We start from the raw sequence: 15,266 nt of genomic DNA, 5'->3' as shown, positions 1-15,266 counted from the left end.
ACTTATCTGAGTGTGAAAAAGACTTAAAAAAGTGAAATACGTAAAATCCTATTAACAGCATTGACAGATAACATTTGTAATTGATTTTGATGATAGAGAACACGAACTGGATTCCAGTTAAGTGAAATATTCTCACCCCAAAAGAGAATGCTGTTCTTTCTCAGTAGTAGATTTGTATTACAATAAATTATCCTCAATTTTTATATTTTTAATTTCATCGGTAAAAAACCAGTGGAGTCTTTCCTCTTTATGGAAGTACCTATGTAGTATCCTCAGTTTAGCCTCTTGACCCACAAACCCTAAAATATTTACTATATGGCCCTTTACAGAAAAGGTTTGCCAACCTGTAAGTTAAATGAGAGCATTCTAATTCCAAAGTATTAAGATCAAACTGATAGTATGTAAGAGTGAGACAGAAGATTGAAGGTAATTTCAGCTTCTTGGGTCTCGTAAACGGAGCCATTTAAAAAGTAGTGCAGAAATACTGCATTATATCTCCAGCCCTTCCATCTGCTTCACTTCTGCTTCAGACTAGCAAGATACAGTTGGGTGAGATTAACCAACTGGAGAAGGAAGATCTCATTCACAAGGCTTTACATGCTTTTTTATGCTTGAAATCACGAACTTTTACTTGCATTTTTCTGCTTATATCTAAGCCAAAGGAAGTTAATTTTCTTTTAGTTTTGTTTAATTATCAGTCTTGAACACCAGCATTGGAACTACGATATTTTATCCTAACTAAAGCAACTAGGCTAAATTGTAAAGCCTGAAAATTAAAAAAAAAAAAAAAAAAATACAATCTGATTAAACTTCCTTTATATACACAGAAGTATCTTCTTGTAACAATTGGTTTTTCTGACCTAAACTGTAACAAACACCTGTTTTAAAATATACGGTACTAGCCTCATTCACATATTTGTAGCATGTGTAATATAACCTGCAGTGTGTCCTGCAAGTGAAGAAACTATTCCATGAAGGTGGGCAGGCGAGACTCTGCTAACAAAGTTCTGTTTTGCTGAAGAGATGATCAAATTATGTTGAAAAGAGCTTAATTGAACATGACAGACCATGAGTCAAATTTTAAAAAACATGTGCATGTGAACAGATACACACAAACACATATATTACTATCATAGATCCATAATAAATTTAGATTCTATGTATATTTAATTAGACTTGCATCAGCTTGCTTGTTCATTTATTTTAAATTTTTATGATTTTTTTTTTTTTTTTTTTTTTTTTTTTTTTTTTTTTTTTTAGAGAGAGTGCATAAGCAGGGGAGAGGGGCAAAGGGAGAGAGAGACAGTCTCAAGCAGGCCCTCACCCAGCATGGAACCTGATGTGAGGCTCGATCCCAGGACCCTGGGATTATGACCTGAGCCAAAATCAAGAGTTGGATGCTCAACCTACTGAGCCACCTAAGCACCCCCAACTTGCTGGCTTAAAGGCATATGCTCTTTGTTGCCAGCTCAGTTCTGCCTTTATCTCTTATGCTATGGAGATAGGGAAGAAATTAGGTGAGGCAAATATTCCACAATCCACTAAGGGCATAAGACTAGTGGCTCTTTTCATACTTGTGTTCATAGAGATTTAAATCCAGCTGTCATCATGTGTCTCCTAATAAATTGTCTTGGTTTACATGGTTTGCGTGTGCTTACTGTAACATTTTACCTGGTCTGAAACTTTTTAGATTATACCATATTTATTGAATAAACGTTTACAGTAGGGTTAGGTTTAAATATCACCAGACAACTTTAGAAACTGGAACTCTTAGAATTGTTTTTGGACAACTCTGTACTTAACTAATATTTAATTTGGCTCAAAACTTAGGGCAGCCCATTGTCACTAACTCCTCTATTTATTTATTTGAAAGCATGCAAGTGGGTTAGAGGGGCAGAGAGAGAGAGAGAGAGAGAGAGAGAGAGAGAGAAAGAGAAAGAGAAAGAGAATATCCCAGGCAGGCTCTAAGCTCAGCATGGAGCACGATGCAGGGCTTGATTCCATGGCTCTGGGATCATGACCTAAGCCAAAACCGAGAGTCAGATGCTCAACCAACTGAGCCACCCAGGTTCCCCCAGCTACTCTTAATTTCCAACTCAAGACTAGATACTGCTCAACTGTCCTCTTTGGAGGCATATATTACCCCTTGCAACTGTCACCTTTTTTAGTGAAATAATTTGCAATAAAAAATATATTAATTTCACAGGATAAAAACTGCTTTTTCTCCAGTGTCTAACAACACTTTTTTTTTTTTTTTTTTTTTTTTTTTTTTACTGTCCTTTAAACCTTCATTCAGTCTCCTTGAGGCCCACCACTGAGTCCCAAAACCAATGCCAAAGTGTTTTTGATTTTTCTTAAAGAAACATCGTACTTACAGGAGCCAGTTTCTGTTTTGATTACATAACAAACTATTGGAGAACTTAGTAGCTTATAGTAACCATTTTCTTTTGCTTATAGTTTTATGGGTCAGTAGTTTGGGAAGGACTTACCTGGGCCATTGTTTCTTTCCACATGGCACTGATTGGACCTGGAGTATTCACTTCCATGATGGCTTTTTCACTTATATTTCTGGCTCCTCTCTGTTCTTTGGCCTCCCCACACAGGCCATGCTCTAGGATTTCTCCACAGTTATCTCAGAGTAGTCATATCTCATACATGGTGGTTGATTTCCAAGAGAAATATCCTAAGAGCATGTGTTTCAAGAGTGTGGAAGCTGGACTCAGGTAGTTAAGGGCTATGCCTGGCATAGGATCACTTCTGTATTGGTCAGAATAGTCATAGGGCCCACCTAGATTGGAAGGAATAGAGAGACGCCAACCACCAATCAGTGTCATAGACAGGGTCATGTTTCAGAAGAACATGTTGATGACACATATTATTGCTGCCATCTTTGGAAAAATACAGTTGGTCAGACATTCATTGTCTTTAATTTTTTTCCTCAGTACTTAAGTCGTATTTAGTTTCACCTGTAGCTGGTTCCCAATCTTTTGTGGCTATTTTAAATACTGTTTAGCATGTAATAATTGTCTAATTGACTTTCCTCTTTTTATTTGAATTATAGGATTTTTTTAATTTTTTTTTTTTTTTTTTTTTGAGAGAGAGAGAGAGCACGAGTGGGGGAGAGGCAGAGAGAGAGAGGGACAGAGGACCTGAAGTAGGTTCTGCGCTGACAGCAATGAGCCCAGTGTGGGGCTTGAACTCACAAACCGTGAGGTCATGACTTGGGCTGAAGTTGGACACTCTATCGACTGTGCCACCCAGGTGCCACTTGAATTATAGGATTTTTTTTTTAATTTTATTTTCAATTTTTAAAATTTATATCCAAATTAGTTAGCATATAGTGCAACAATGATTTCAGGAGTAGATTCTTTAGTGCCCCTTACCCATTTAGCCCATCTCCCCTCTCACAACCCCCCCAGTAACCCTCTGTTTGTTCTCCATATTTAAGAGTCTTTTATGTTTTGTTCCCCTCCCTGTTTTTATATTATTTTTGTTTCCCTTCCCTTATCTTCATCTGTTTTGTCTCCTAAAGTCCTCATATGAGTGAAGTCATATGATGTTTGTCTTTCTCTGACTGACTAATTTCACTTAGCATAATACCCACCAGTTCCATCCACTGAGATTATGTGAGATCAGTTGCAAATGGCAAGATTTCATTCTTTTTGATTGCCGAGTAATACTCCATTGTGTGTGTATGTATGTGTGTGTGTGTATATATATATATATATATATGTGTGTGTGTATATATATATATATATATATATATATATATATATATATATATCTCACATCTTCTTATCCATTCATCCATTGATGGACATTTGGGCTCTTTCCATACTTTGGCTACTGTTGATATTGCTGCTATAAACATGGGGGTGCATGTGTCCCTTCGAAACAGCACACCTGTATCCCGTGGATAAATGCCTGGTAGTGCAATTGCTGGGTCATAGGGTAGTTCTATTTTTAGTTTTTTGAGGAACCTCCATACTGTGTTCCAGAATGGCTGCACCAGCTTGCATTCCCAGAATTATAGGATTTTTATTTTAAACATAGGAAGTGTTTTGATTTGTCATTGGCTGTTTAATCTTACCAGTGATCTGTAGGATATTGTTACTGATCTCTAAAATAAGGCCAACTTTTAAAGCAAAGCTTTGTCAATTCTACCATGAAACTATAGGCTTTAACAGCACTGTTTTGTGGGATCACCCCCCCCACACACACACAAATCCTAACAGTGTGATTGTGTCACTTTAAAATTGAGCACTAGGTGGCAGTATAATATTTAGGTTATCAATTTGTTCATAAATTTGACCTTGTACATTGTTTATAGTCCGCAAAGTATTAGGTTAGTAAGCTGCTGTAATAGCTGCTAAAACATGAAATTGGTTATGACTTTTATAAATTAGGATTTCAAATAGGTAGTGTTTAGATCTACTGGTATCATTTCTAGTAAAAGCCACTTTTTATGTACCATTTAAAACTGAATTCTTTCATTGTTCTTAGAAGGAATGTAAGGAAACAACCAGAAAATAGTATAGGTAGATTTGAATGAGAAAAATGAGTCAATTTGACCTGTCTTTCCTAAAGTTATTCTGGATATTGTTTATACAGTGATTCTGAAGGATGAATGTATGAATGTGCATTAAGAATCAGCTGTTCAGGGGCACCTGGGTGGCTCAGGTCATGATCTCACGGTTCATGAGTTTGAGCCCCACATCAGGCTCTCTGCTGTCAGCGCAGAGCCTGCTTCAGATCCTCTGTCCCCCTCTCTCTGCCCCTCCCCTGCTCTCTCTCCTTCTCTGTCTCAAAAACAAATAAATATTTAAAAAAAAAAAAAAAAAAAAAAAAGAATCAACTCTAAAGATTCCAGACCCCATTTCTAGAAATTCTAGCATATTAAGAAACACAAATCTGTACTATTAACTTTACGGTTTACCATATTTTTTTATACATCTTCTGTACTTTTAGAGTTTTCATATTTCATGTCTCCAGACCTAGACTGCATAGCCTGTAGAGCAGATATCTTACGTATGTCCATAGCTCCTAGTGTAACTAGGGGCCCTCGATTCTAGGCTCGGCTCAACTAGTTAATGAGCTATGTAAGTAACTAACCAAGTTATATAATTTCTCTAAGCCTGACTTTCTTCACGTGTAAAAATAAGTCATCTCCCTGCCCCAAAACAGGGAGCAGGTACCATACATCTTAGAATTGTTAGGAATTGTTAAGAATCAAATGAAATAATGTATAAAATATCTAGTATGATTTCAGTATGAGATTTCAGTGATACATTTTTTGTGGGTGCAAGTAAGTAGGTGATTCTAAGTCTGAGATGCCATTCTTCATAACAGGTCATTTGCAAAATGTATTTGAGTGGGTCTAGCATAGTGAATGCTCTTCAGCCATATCATTTTAAAGATTACTGGATTACCATCTTTAAATTTGCATTAGTGATGGGGCTCCTGAGTGGCTCACTCGGTTGAGTGTCCGGCTTTGGCTCAGGTCATGATCTCATGACTCAGCTCATGAGTTGGAGCCTGGAGCCTGCTTCATATTCTGTGTCTCCCTCTTCCCTGCTCATGCTCGTGCTCTCTCTCTCTCTCTCAAAAATAAATTTTAAAAAGAATTTTTTTTAAAATAAAAAAAATAAATTTGCATTAGTGTTTCCTAAAGGAAATATTCAGGTTTAATTTAATATGTTTAAGCTATATTTTAAAATTAAGGAATATTCACTTTCAAATTCTTGCTTTAGCATCTCTTATAAGCCATCAGAGACTACCTTCTTACCTAATTTAGAATTTTTAATTAATTCAATTATTATTATTATTTTTTTAGAGACCGTGTGAGCAGGGGAGAAGGGCAGAGGGGGAGAGAGAATCTCAAGCAGGCTCCATGCTCAGCATGGAGCCCAGCATGGGGCTTGATCCCACAACCCTGGGATCCTGACCTGAGCTAAAATCAAGAGGCAAGACGCTCAACTGACTGAGCTACCCAGGCATCCCTAGAATTTTTAATGTAGATGTTACTTTAAGCATCAGAGAATTACTAACTTTACTCAGTTTACACAGCTACCCTTTGAGTGACACTGATGCTTTGAGTACTTAGGTAATTAGCTGAAGATTCCACATTTAGTAAGTGACAGAGTGGTTCAAATCCAGGTCTGTAGGACTTAGCAGGCCTGTTTCTGTTAAGGCAGTGTGCTGGGCAGGGAGAGTGAAAGAAGTATCAGATGCTGTAAGCAAGCTCTGGAGCAACTCTGGCTAGCGCGTGAAAGGGAGGAGGGTGCCTTAATACAACATAGCATGGTAAAAGCTCTATTACAGTTCTTCCAAGTTTGGTAAGAACACAAAGGAAGGAAGCAGTGATTTCCTGGGGAAATTGCTGTTGAATTTACATTGAAATATGACCATTAAGCATGAGTAAAGGTTTATGGAGGGAAGGTCATTCCAAGTGGAGGGAAAAAGAAACATGTGTCTTAGGATAGAGGCCTGAAAGTACTGGTATGTGAATGACTCAAATTATTGTGACTAAGGTTAGGATGCATCTTCCATGAGAGCTGCGGGTCTCTAGCTTAGATGCTGCTGCAAACCTGCCTGTATTTGAGGAAAAGCAAGATGTATTGACATACTCCGGGATGGAATTTACAATGCATTTTGCATTTTCCTTTACAAATGATTTTCCAAATGGTAATTATACTCTTGACTTGTACAGTTTTGTGTTTGTTTTTTAAGGGCCTAAACGTCATGAGTAAAGTACGCTTTTATGGGCTGGTCTGGGAAATTAACCATGATGTGGGTTGTTTCTAAGGAATAATTCATTTTGAGTTCTTACTCAGTTTACATTTGGGGAAGATAAAACTGTGATTTAGAGACTGGCTATAGTATTAATGGTATTTCTTTTTAAAGTATCTGTTGATCAGACTTCTCTTGAAAATTATCTTTAATCCAGGCTTTCTGATAAGAATGTTTAGTAACACTAAACCAAAAATCAGGATTCTTTGAAATATCATAAGAAGGAATGGTTAGAAAGGGGTAAATGACTGAAGAAGGTGTGAAAGCTAAAGATGCATTTCAGTTTCAGCATTAGATTTAACAAATGTAATGTGTTGACTTAAACAATTTTCCACGGTACCTTAGTATTTTTTTAATTTAAAAACTCCCAATTTGGGGGGCGCCTGGGTGGCTCAGTCAGTTAAGCGTCTGCCTTCAGCTCAGGTCATGATCTCACAGTTTGTGAATTCAAGCCCCTCGTCGGGCTCTGTGCTGACAGCTCAGAGCCTGGAGCCTGCTTCAGATTCTGTCTCCTTCTCTCTCTGCCCCTCCCCAACTTGTTCGTGTTCTCTCTCTCTCTCTCTCTCTCTCTCTCTCTCTCAAAAATAAATAAATGTAAAACTTTCTGAGGGTTGAAAAAAATTTTTTTCCCAATTTGGGGTGCGTGGGTGGCTCCCTTGGTTAAGTGTCTGGTTTTGGCTCAGCTCATGATCTCACAGTTTGTGGGTTTGAGCCCCGTGTCGGGCTCAGTGCTGACAGCTCAGAGCCTGGAGCCTGCTTCAGCCTGGAGAGATTCTGTGTTTCCCTCTCTCTCTGCCCCTCCCCTACTCACACTCTGTCTCTCTCTCTCTGTCTCTCTCTCTCTGTCTCTCTCTCCCTCTCTCCAAAATAAATAAATATGAAAAAAAATAATTAAAAAAAAACTCCATGCTTAGGGTTTGTCCACCTTGAGTACTGCATTTTGATTATTGAACTTTTAGAGTTGGCATGTTTTGAAAAATTTTGTAGTTCAGACAAAATGGTTTTAGATAAATCTAGCCTGTGTCCACAAGTAACTTGCAGACTGTTGTTCTAAGACTCCTACTTCTGAATTTTCTACTGGTTGTATACCAAAATGCTTAAGTAAGATCATTTTCCAGAAAGATGGCAGAAATAATTGAAATTTGGGGTGATTCTAATACTCTTTTTTAAAATACCTTTATTAATTTAAGTTTACAATAAGAAACAAAAACGTTTTGAATCTAGGTCAGGCCTAGAAAATCACTCTCCAATATTGGCTTCCTGGCTGTTTTTAGTATGTTGCAGTATTCCCCTGCAGTGTTTAGATTGCTACTATGAGCCATTCTAGGTTTTTCTCTTGTTTTGCTTTTTGTTTTGTTTTGTTTTGTTTTAAATTTTAGAGTGCGTGAGTGGGGGATAGAGGGAGAAGGAGCCCTAAGCAGACTCCATGGTCAGTGCAGAGCCTGATTAGGGGCTCGATCCCACAACCCTGGGATCATGGCCTGAGCTGAAATCAACCAACTGAGCCACCTAGGTGTGCCCCAAGCCATTCTGGTTTTAATGTTGTACTACAAAATACCTCTGGTTGGATTTGTAGTTTATAACTTGCTTGGTTAGGAGCTTACATATCTGTCTTTGTGTACTGTTTCCTTTAGAGTATAAGGCAAAGTATACTGGTTCTACTGGACATTCTTTCTCCTCTCCTTTCTCTCATAGCTAACCCATTATTCCTTGTAGTAGTAGAGGCCACTGATCGTCCCACTCTTTCTTTAGTAATAGAATCCCTATGTTTTAACTGGGCATGTTGCTGCCCAACTGGACTGTATTTCCCAGCTTCCCTTGTAGCCAGGTATGACCATGTGATCTAACCAGTGGATTGTACATAAAACGGGTATGTACAACTCTAGATCCTGCCATAAGGAAGTGCCTCCTCTTTCTTCTTTCCACTGGCTAGAATGCAGACATGATAAAGGGAACCACCAACAGCCATATTAGGCTGGAAAATCTCATCATGATGAAGCTGGCTTATTAAAAAGATAGGAGGAGCCTGGGTCACACTAGTCTATGACTATTAACTATGGACTGTTAATGTGAGAAAGTTATAGCCTGTTTTAAGTCACTATTATTTTTGCTTTAATTACAAACCTGCCTGTATCCTTCCTAATAAATTTGTAGAGTCATACTGGGAATTTATTTTATTTGGGTCGTATCTTAACTGCTAGGGACTGTGGGTACGCAGAGAGACAGAATTACTGGTAGTGGTGGATTGGGAGGTTTTCCAACATGACCACCACCACTGGACATGGATTGATAGTTCTTTAGTACAGGAGTACAGGATGAATAGGCACAAAAGTCCACATGGAGCTTCTAAAGACAGATTATTACAATGAAGAGGAGCAGTGATCCAGCGGACTGAACAAAATTCTCCTGATGTAGCTCGCTAGAAGGAAGTTACGGAAAATAAATGATTTTTGTGATCAGTGAAATAGTTTCCATAATATTTCTATTAAATGTTGTCAGAGGGGTGCCTGGATGGCTCAGTCGGTTGAGCACCTGACTCTGAATTTCAGCTCAGGTCATGATCTCATGGTTTGTGGGATTGAGCCCCCGTGTTGGGCTCCGCGCTGACAGGGCGGAGCCTGCTTGGGATTCTCTCTCCCTCTCTCTCTGCCCCTCCCTTGCACGTGCGTGCTTGCTCGCTCTCATAAATAAGTTTTTTAAAATGTCAGAAAGAAATAAGATAGCACAAGGAAACAAACACAATAAAACTGTTTGAGATAGTGATTAGCTGACAACATTCTAGGAAATTGGATCAGTAAAGCAGAGAAGAAACCTGAGACTATAAAGAGTGAATGAGAAAGTGGTAAAGACAAGATAGCCATTATGGTTCTACTTGAAGATCCAGGTGAATATTGTAAAGTATTAAAGGTACAATAGAAGAAAACGTTACATTGTACCAGAAGACCCTTAGGGTTGCAAGTCAATCCACACACCAGTGGGGAATGTATCTTTTAAACATTTAAAAAATGTTATTAGTCAAGACTTGCAAATAATCAGCCAGTAAAATTAACTCTGATTCCTTGGTTTGTTGTGTGGCAGAAAAAGGAAGTCCTAGAGCAATCTTTTTTTTTTCTTTAATGAATTTATACATAAATCCCACAAAATACAGTGCTTGATTCTGTTTGCTAATTGTCATGTGGAAGAACATTGATGATTATTTGCTAATAATTCTGGTTCTTCTCTTCTGAGCTACATGGCACATTTATGTTTCCATCCCCTCCAGAGTTAAGCATCATTCCTTGACTGGCTTTGGTCAAGGACATGTGAGTGGAAATGTTACTATTGGAAAGTATATATAAGTCAGTGCATAACTTAATACATTCCCTTCCCCCTAGCATGTCTCAAGTGGCAGGAATTCTATCATCTTGAATAAGGATGGCATAGAAAGCTGTCCTACCCCTATATAGACATGTGGTATGAATAAGAAAGAAATCTTCATTTTAAGCCGCTAACCTTCTGAAATTACTTATTACTCCAGAGTAACTTAATTTATCGTAACACATAAGTACTAGAAGAATAATAACCCACAAACAACTATGGCTCGCTTTTATAATGTAAAAAGATAGTAGGTAAGAAATGCTATGGTTTGCTAAGATGACAGACATTTAATGAACTCAACACATTCTTAATAATGTAAGACACTCTGCATTGGAGTAGAATGATGTTTTAATAGATGACTATTTCAGTTCACCTGTTACTTTTCTGCATAATGTTGAAATATTGGAGACATTTCTGTTTTAAATCAAAGGCATTGTTTTGAAAGTTCTGACAAGCGCTTTAGATATAATATAGAAATGGGAGTTAAACATTGGAAGGGGAACAAGTTCTTTGCCACTGATGAGATTCTATATCTAGAATATTCAGATCAAATTTTAAAAATTAATAGTCTATTAAAAGTGGCTGAATATAAGCATATAAAATATTACAGCAATTACTAGTTAGAAAATGAGATTTTTAACAGAAAAAAATTAGATCTAGTCATAAATGTGACATACATATAATCTAAAAGATGAGTTTGAGAAAGAGTATATATATTCCCTTGTCCAAGAAGATTGTTATTCACAAAATCATGGATAGGTTTGGTGTGACTTAATTCAAAATCAACAATATTATGGTGGGAGCGAATTTTTATTTTTAATTTATTGAGGTCTAATTGCATGCAGTAAAATGCACAGATCCCAGATATACAGTTTGCATTTTGACATCTGGACACTGCATATACTGGTATAATCACACTAATCAAGGTGTTTAGACCATTTCCTTCCATTCCCAGAAGTTCCCATATGTTTCTTTCTAATCTGTTACCTCTGCCCCCCACCCCCAGCCCAGTAGCAACCACTGTACTGATTTCTATTTTCAGAGATTATTTTGCCTGTTTTTGGACTTCCTATAAAATTTTTTATTTATTTATTTGTTTTGAAAGAGACAGAGACAGCATGTGAGCAGGGGAGGGGCAAAAAGGCAAAGAGAAAAAATCCCAAGCAGGCTCCCCCTACATGGGGCTCAAACTCATGAAAATGCAAGATCATAACTCGAGCAGAAACTGAGTCAGACGCTTAACCAGCTTAGCCACCCCGGCGCCCCTGAACCTCCTATAACTAGAATTATATAGTAGTTTTTTTATTTTTTATTTTTTATTATTTTTTTTAGTAATTGACTTTTTTCGGGCTCAGCATATAGTTTTTGAATGCATTTACATCACTGCATGTATCAGTAGTTTATTTGTGGAGGGATATCCCATTGTATACATTTTCCTGTTAACACACATTTGGGTTGTTTCCAGTTTTTAGGTAATATGAGTAATGCTGCTGTGAAGATTCTTGTATGAGACTTTCTGTCTCGTGTTCATTTTACAAAAATTAGTGTTTGGTTGAGAACATAACTGGTAAACATTTCTATGTTTTTCCTGTTTGTGGAACATTAAAGGATATGGGAGGTTGTGTGTGTGTGTGTGTGTGTGTGTGTGTGTGTGTATTGGCAGGCTTCTTTGCTGAAGGTTGATTATACACTTACCCTTGAAAAGACTGTATTGCAGTTTCCTTCCAGAGCATCTTTTAAAATGCTGCCTCATTTAGGTTTCTTCAAATGAAAATCCTTTATGCACTCTGATTTTTCTGAATGGTCTGCCCTATTTTGTTACTCGTGCACTTAATCTGGTGCTCTAGTTATAGTTTCATGATGTGCTATTTGAGTTATTTTGGAAATTTTATTTCTTATAAATGCTATGTTTTGAGCAGTAAAATATAAAAAGAGGGAATGTCTCTTAGCACAAATCACAGATTGTTGAATGAGTCATGTAGATTGTTCCCACGTATGTGGAAAAATTACATCACTACCCGGTTCTGGCTTTTCTATTTATACTGTCCTAGGCCAACTCCCGCCACCCCCCTTTTTTCCCTAATCCATCTTGTCTTTCTAAAGGCAGTGCAAAGCAACCAATAAAAGAGACTCTTGGTAGGTTTTTGGGGGGCCAAAAGGAAAATGGTATGAAATAAAGTATTAGCCAAGATGTTTCATCTTTAGATTTCTAGAGAGACTTAAAAAGATGTGAGCATACCTACCTGCCTTTTCATATACCGTGTTCTCTTAATTCATTCATTAAACAAATTAATGATGACATTTGAGTTTTTATTTGAACTTAGATTTTTGCAAGTAACTCCAGATATGAAGGCCACAGTTTTTTGTTATGTGCATGTTTGTGTATTTTTGTTTTTTGACTAGGAAAGTTAGATATAGTGTGTGGAGACATCATAGTATCCCTTTAATTGTCAGATGCTATTAAAGGGGCTGACCTGTTTAAAAAATCTTGTTTTGGTGTTTATGATGTGGATTTGGTGAACAGAGCTTTTCATGGAACAGGCACAATATGATCTAATTTTAATTTAAGGAAAAAACATACACATGAATTAAAAAGGCAGAAAGTATATATATCAAAATATTTACAGTGGCTTTCCCTAGTGTTGAGAATACAGGTAGTTTTGTTTTGCATACACACAAACACACACACACACACACACACACACACACACACACATTTGTAAGCAGGCATTATTATAATTCTGTTATGAAAAGGAAGAAAAATCAGTCTTTTTAAATTGGTCTCTGAGATACAGGCCTTGTTTAGTTAGTATTACAGTGAGACTTCAGTCCATAATTACAGGTTTTGTTACTTTCAGGTAAGTTTTTAAAATCTTAATTTATATAATTAGAATTGCTTCCCAAGTTTAGTGATGTTTATTTTTTTGAGAGGGAAGCAGAAAAATCCATCATGACAGTCCCATCCATTTAACCTTCTTTTGCTCTTATTTGGGGCCACCTGCTCAATCTCTCATCTCCTGAAGTTGCCTTATAAACTGATCTGCCTGCTTCTGCTTTCCTTGGCCATTCTTACTACATACGGGTAGGGCAGATGGGGACCCTGCCTCTCATCTCAGTTCCCTTGTAACAGGAAATAGTCCAAGTGATATCTGGTTACTCCCAAGTGTTTTGAGTGTTCAAAGAAATATAAATTATTCCAGAACCATCAGGAATGATTCTGTTGCACATTTACCTCCGTCCTTAAATAAAGCAGTAAGATTAGATTAAGATTACTATACTTGGTTCATAAGCATTTTAATTAATGTACTACATAGACAGTATCTCAGAGGATTTAGCAGAGTTTACGTTGAGTTCCTTCCTTCTTTTCTCTTTGCTGTCCTTCTGGTCATATACCTGTAGCGGAGCACTCTGCTACTGTTAAAGTCTCAAAAGGAGGGAGATGTCAGAAGATGTGTCAAACTATTTTCATTTTCCTAGTAGTAGATAGCTAATATCAGGCACTCACCTTGAACTTTTTAATCACTTTACATGCAGGTGCTGTACCTGTTTTGGCTTATTTAATCTTTATGATCTTTAGACTGTGAGGTTATTAGGGAGATTTAAAGCTGAGAAATGCCATGATTTGTCCAAGGCTAAGTGGCAAATGGTACAGTCCGTGCTCGTAACCATTATATTAATTGACTGTCACCAGAAGCTCTTTTAATTGCTGAGTTAACTAATTTCTGCCATTTCTTTCTCCTTTCTCTTTAGGCAACAATGAAAATGGTCTGGTTCCTGCTCTCAGTTTTGTCACACTTTGGTGGAAAAGCTCATGTTTTACAAATCCAGTATAGAACAGTCTTTGGGATCAGTTGCACATTTCCATTCTAGTTGTGTCATCTTACACAAATTTTATTTCTAAAGTGGCAGTATAAGTGGTACCTACCTTTATCAGACTGGGAGGATTAACAGAGAACATTTACACAGTGACTAGCGTGGGCAGCTGTTCAGTGGTAATAACTCTTGTCGCTGTGGAGATGTTACGAGCTACTGAGCATTCCCCCCAAAGCAGTGATCAACCAAATCTGTTCCTATTTAGTTTCCTAGCGTGACCTATTTTACCACTGGCCCTTTGCTTAAAAAGAAAATACCTACCTGGTTTTCTTCTCACTAATTCTAGGCTTAACATTTTACTCTGTATAAATTATTTAGCCAGAAATATTTTTTTCATTTAGTAGTTACTAAAACATAAGTTTCAGCTTAGTTCTTTGCAAAACATTTCCCATGAAAGCTTAATTTTTTTTTTATATGAAACTGTGTGCATTAATACCATTGTGAAAAGTGCTTTCTGGTTTTTTCTATGTCCCTTGCAAATTTTGGTTTTGAATCACATTTATCTTTGTATAACATATGAATAGCTTTATTTTGCTGTGTGTGTTTATTTTGACTAATACTTTTTTCTTCCAAAAATTAGAATATGACTAATCAAAGCATAATGTCTAAAAAGGGTTATTGGCCTGGCATCATAGTTAAAGGAACGCTTTAGGACAGATGTCTGAGACCTGATACTTAAGCTGGAGCCTAGATGTCCATGTTGAGATTTCCTAGGAATAAAAGCGCCTGAGTTGGGCATTAAAGAGTGTTCAGTAGATCCTATTTAGACTTGTGCTTGTATTTTTAGGTGACCGAGTTATTGACGTGGGGTCTGAATGGAGAACTTTCAGCAATGATAAAGCAACAAAAGATCCATCTCGAGTTGGAGACTCTCAGAATCCTCTACTGAGTGACGGAGATTTGTCAACCATGATTGGCAAGGTAATAAATCCGCTCAACAGGAAGTAGCAAGTATGGACTAACCAAAGACCTGGGGGTTTTGGAAACTTTGCAAAAGTATCAGTCACTGCCCCGTGAGGAATCTTGACCTGAGAATGAGATTTACCAGTCATACTGTTGTGGAATGATTATTCCCTTACACATATCTTCCACACAGATCAAAATTACAGTCTTTATATCTTAGGCCCTTGTTTTCATGAAGCACATTTTGCCCAAAAATTGAATGTAGAATGATCTTTATGAGGTCTTATTGATATGTTCCTTGAATATTATAAATGTCTTTTCTTTCCCCCCCACATTACCTAAGA

General features: G+C 37.3%; 1 protein-coding gene across 1 annotated transcript in view; it reads left to right on the top strand.

Moving 5' to 3' along the window:
- GTF2B (general transcription factor IIB) overlaps positions 1-15,266 on the top strand; it is a 33,296-nt gene that overhangs the window by 8,317 nt on the left and 9,713 nt on the right. Inside the window, exon 3 of the mRNA XM_015536205.2 lies at positions 14,807-14,940. Coding sequence (XP_015391691.1) covers positions 14,807-14,940 — 134 coding nt within the window. The remainder of the gene's footprint in view (positions 1-14,806; positions 14,941-15,266) is intronic.

The sequence above is a fragment of the Panthera tigris genome, chromosome C1 (assembly GCF_018350195.1).
Source record: "Panthera tigris isolate Pti1 chromosome C1, P.tigris_Pti1_mat1.1, whole genome shotgun sequence".
Taxonomy (NCBI): Eukaryota; Metazoa; Chordata; class Mammalia; order Carnivora; family Felidae; genus Panthera; species Panthera tigris.
This window is presented reverse-complemented; position numbering and strand designations above follow the sequence as displayed.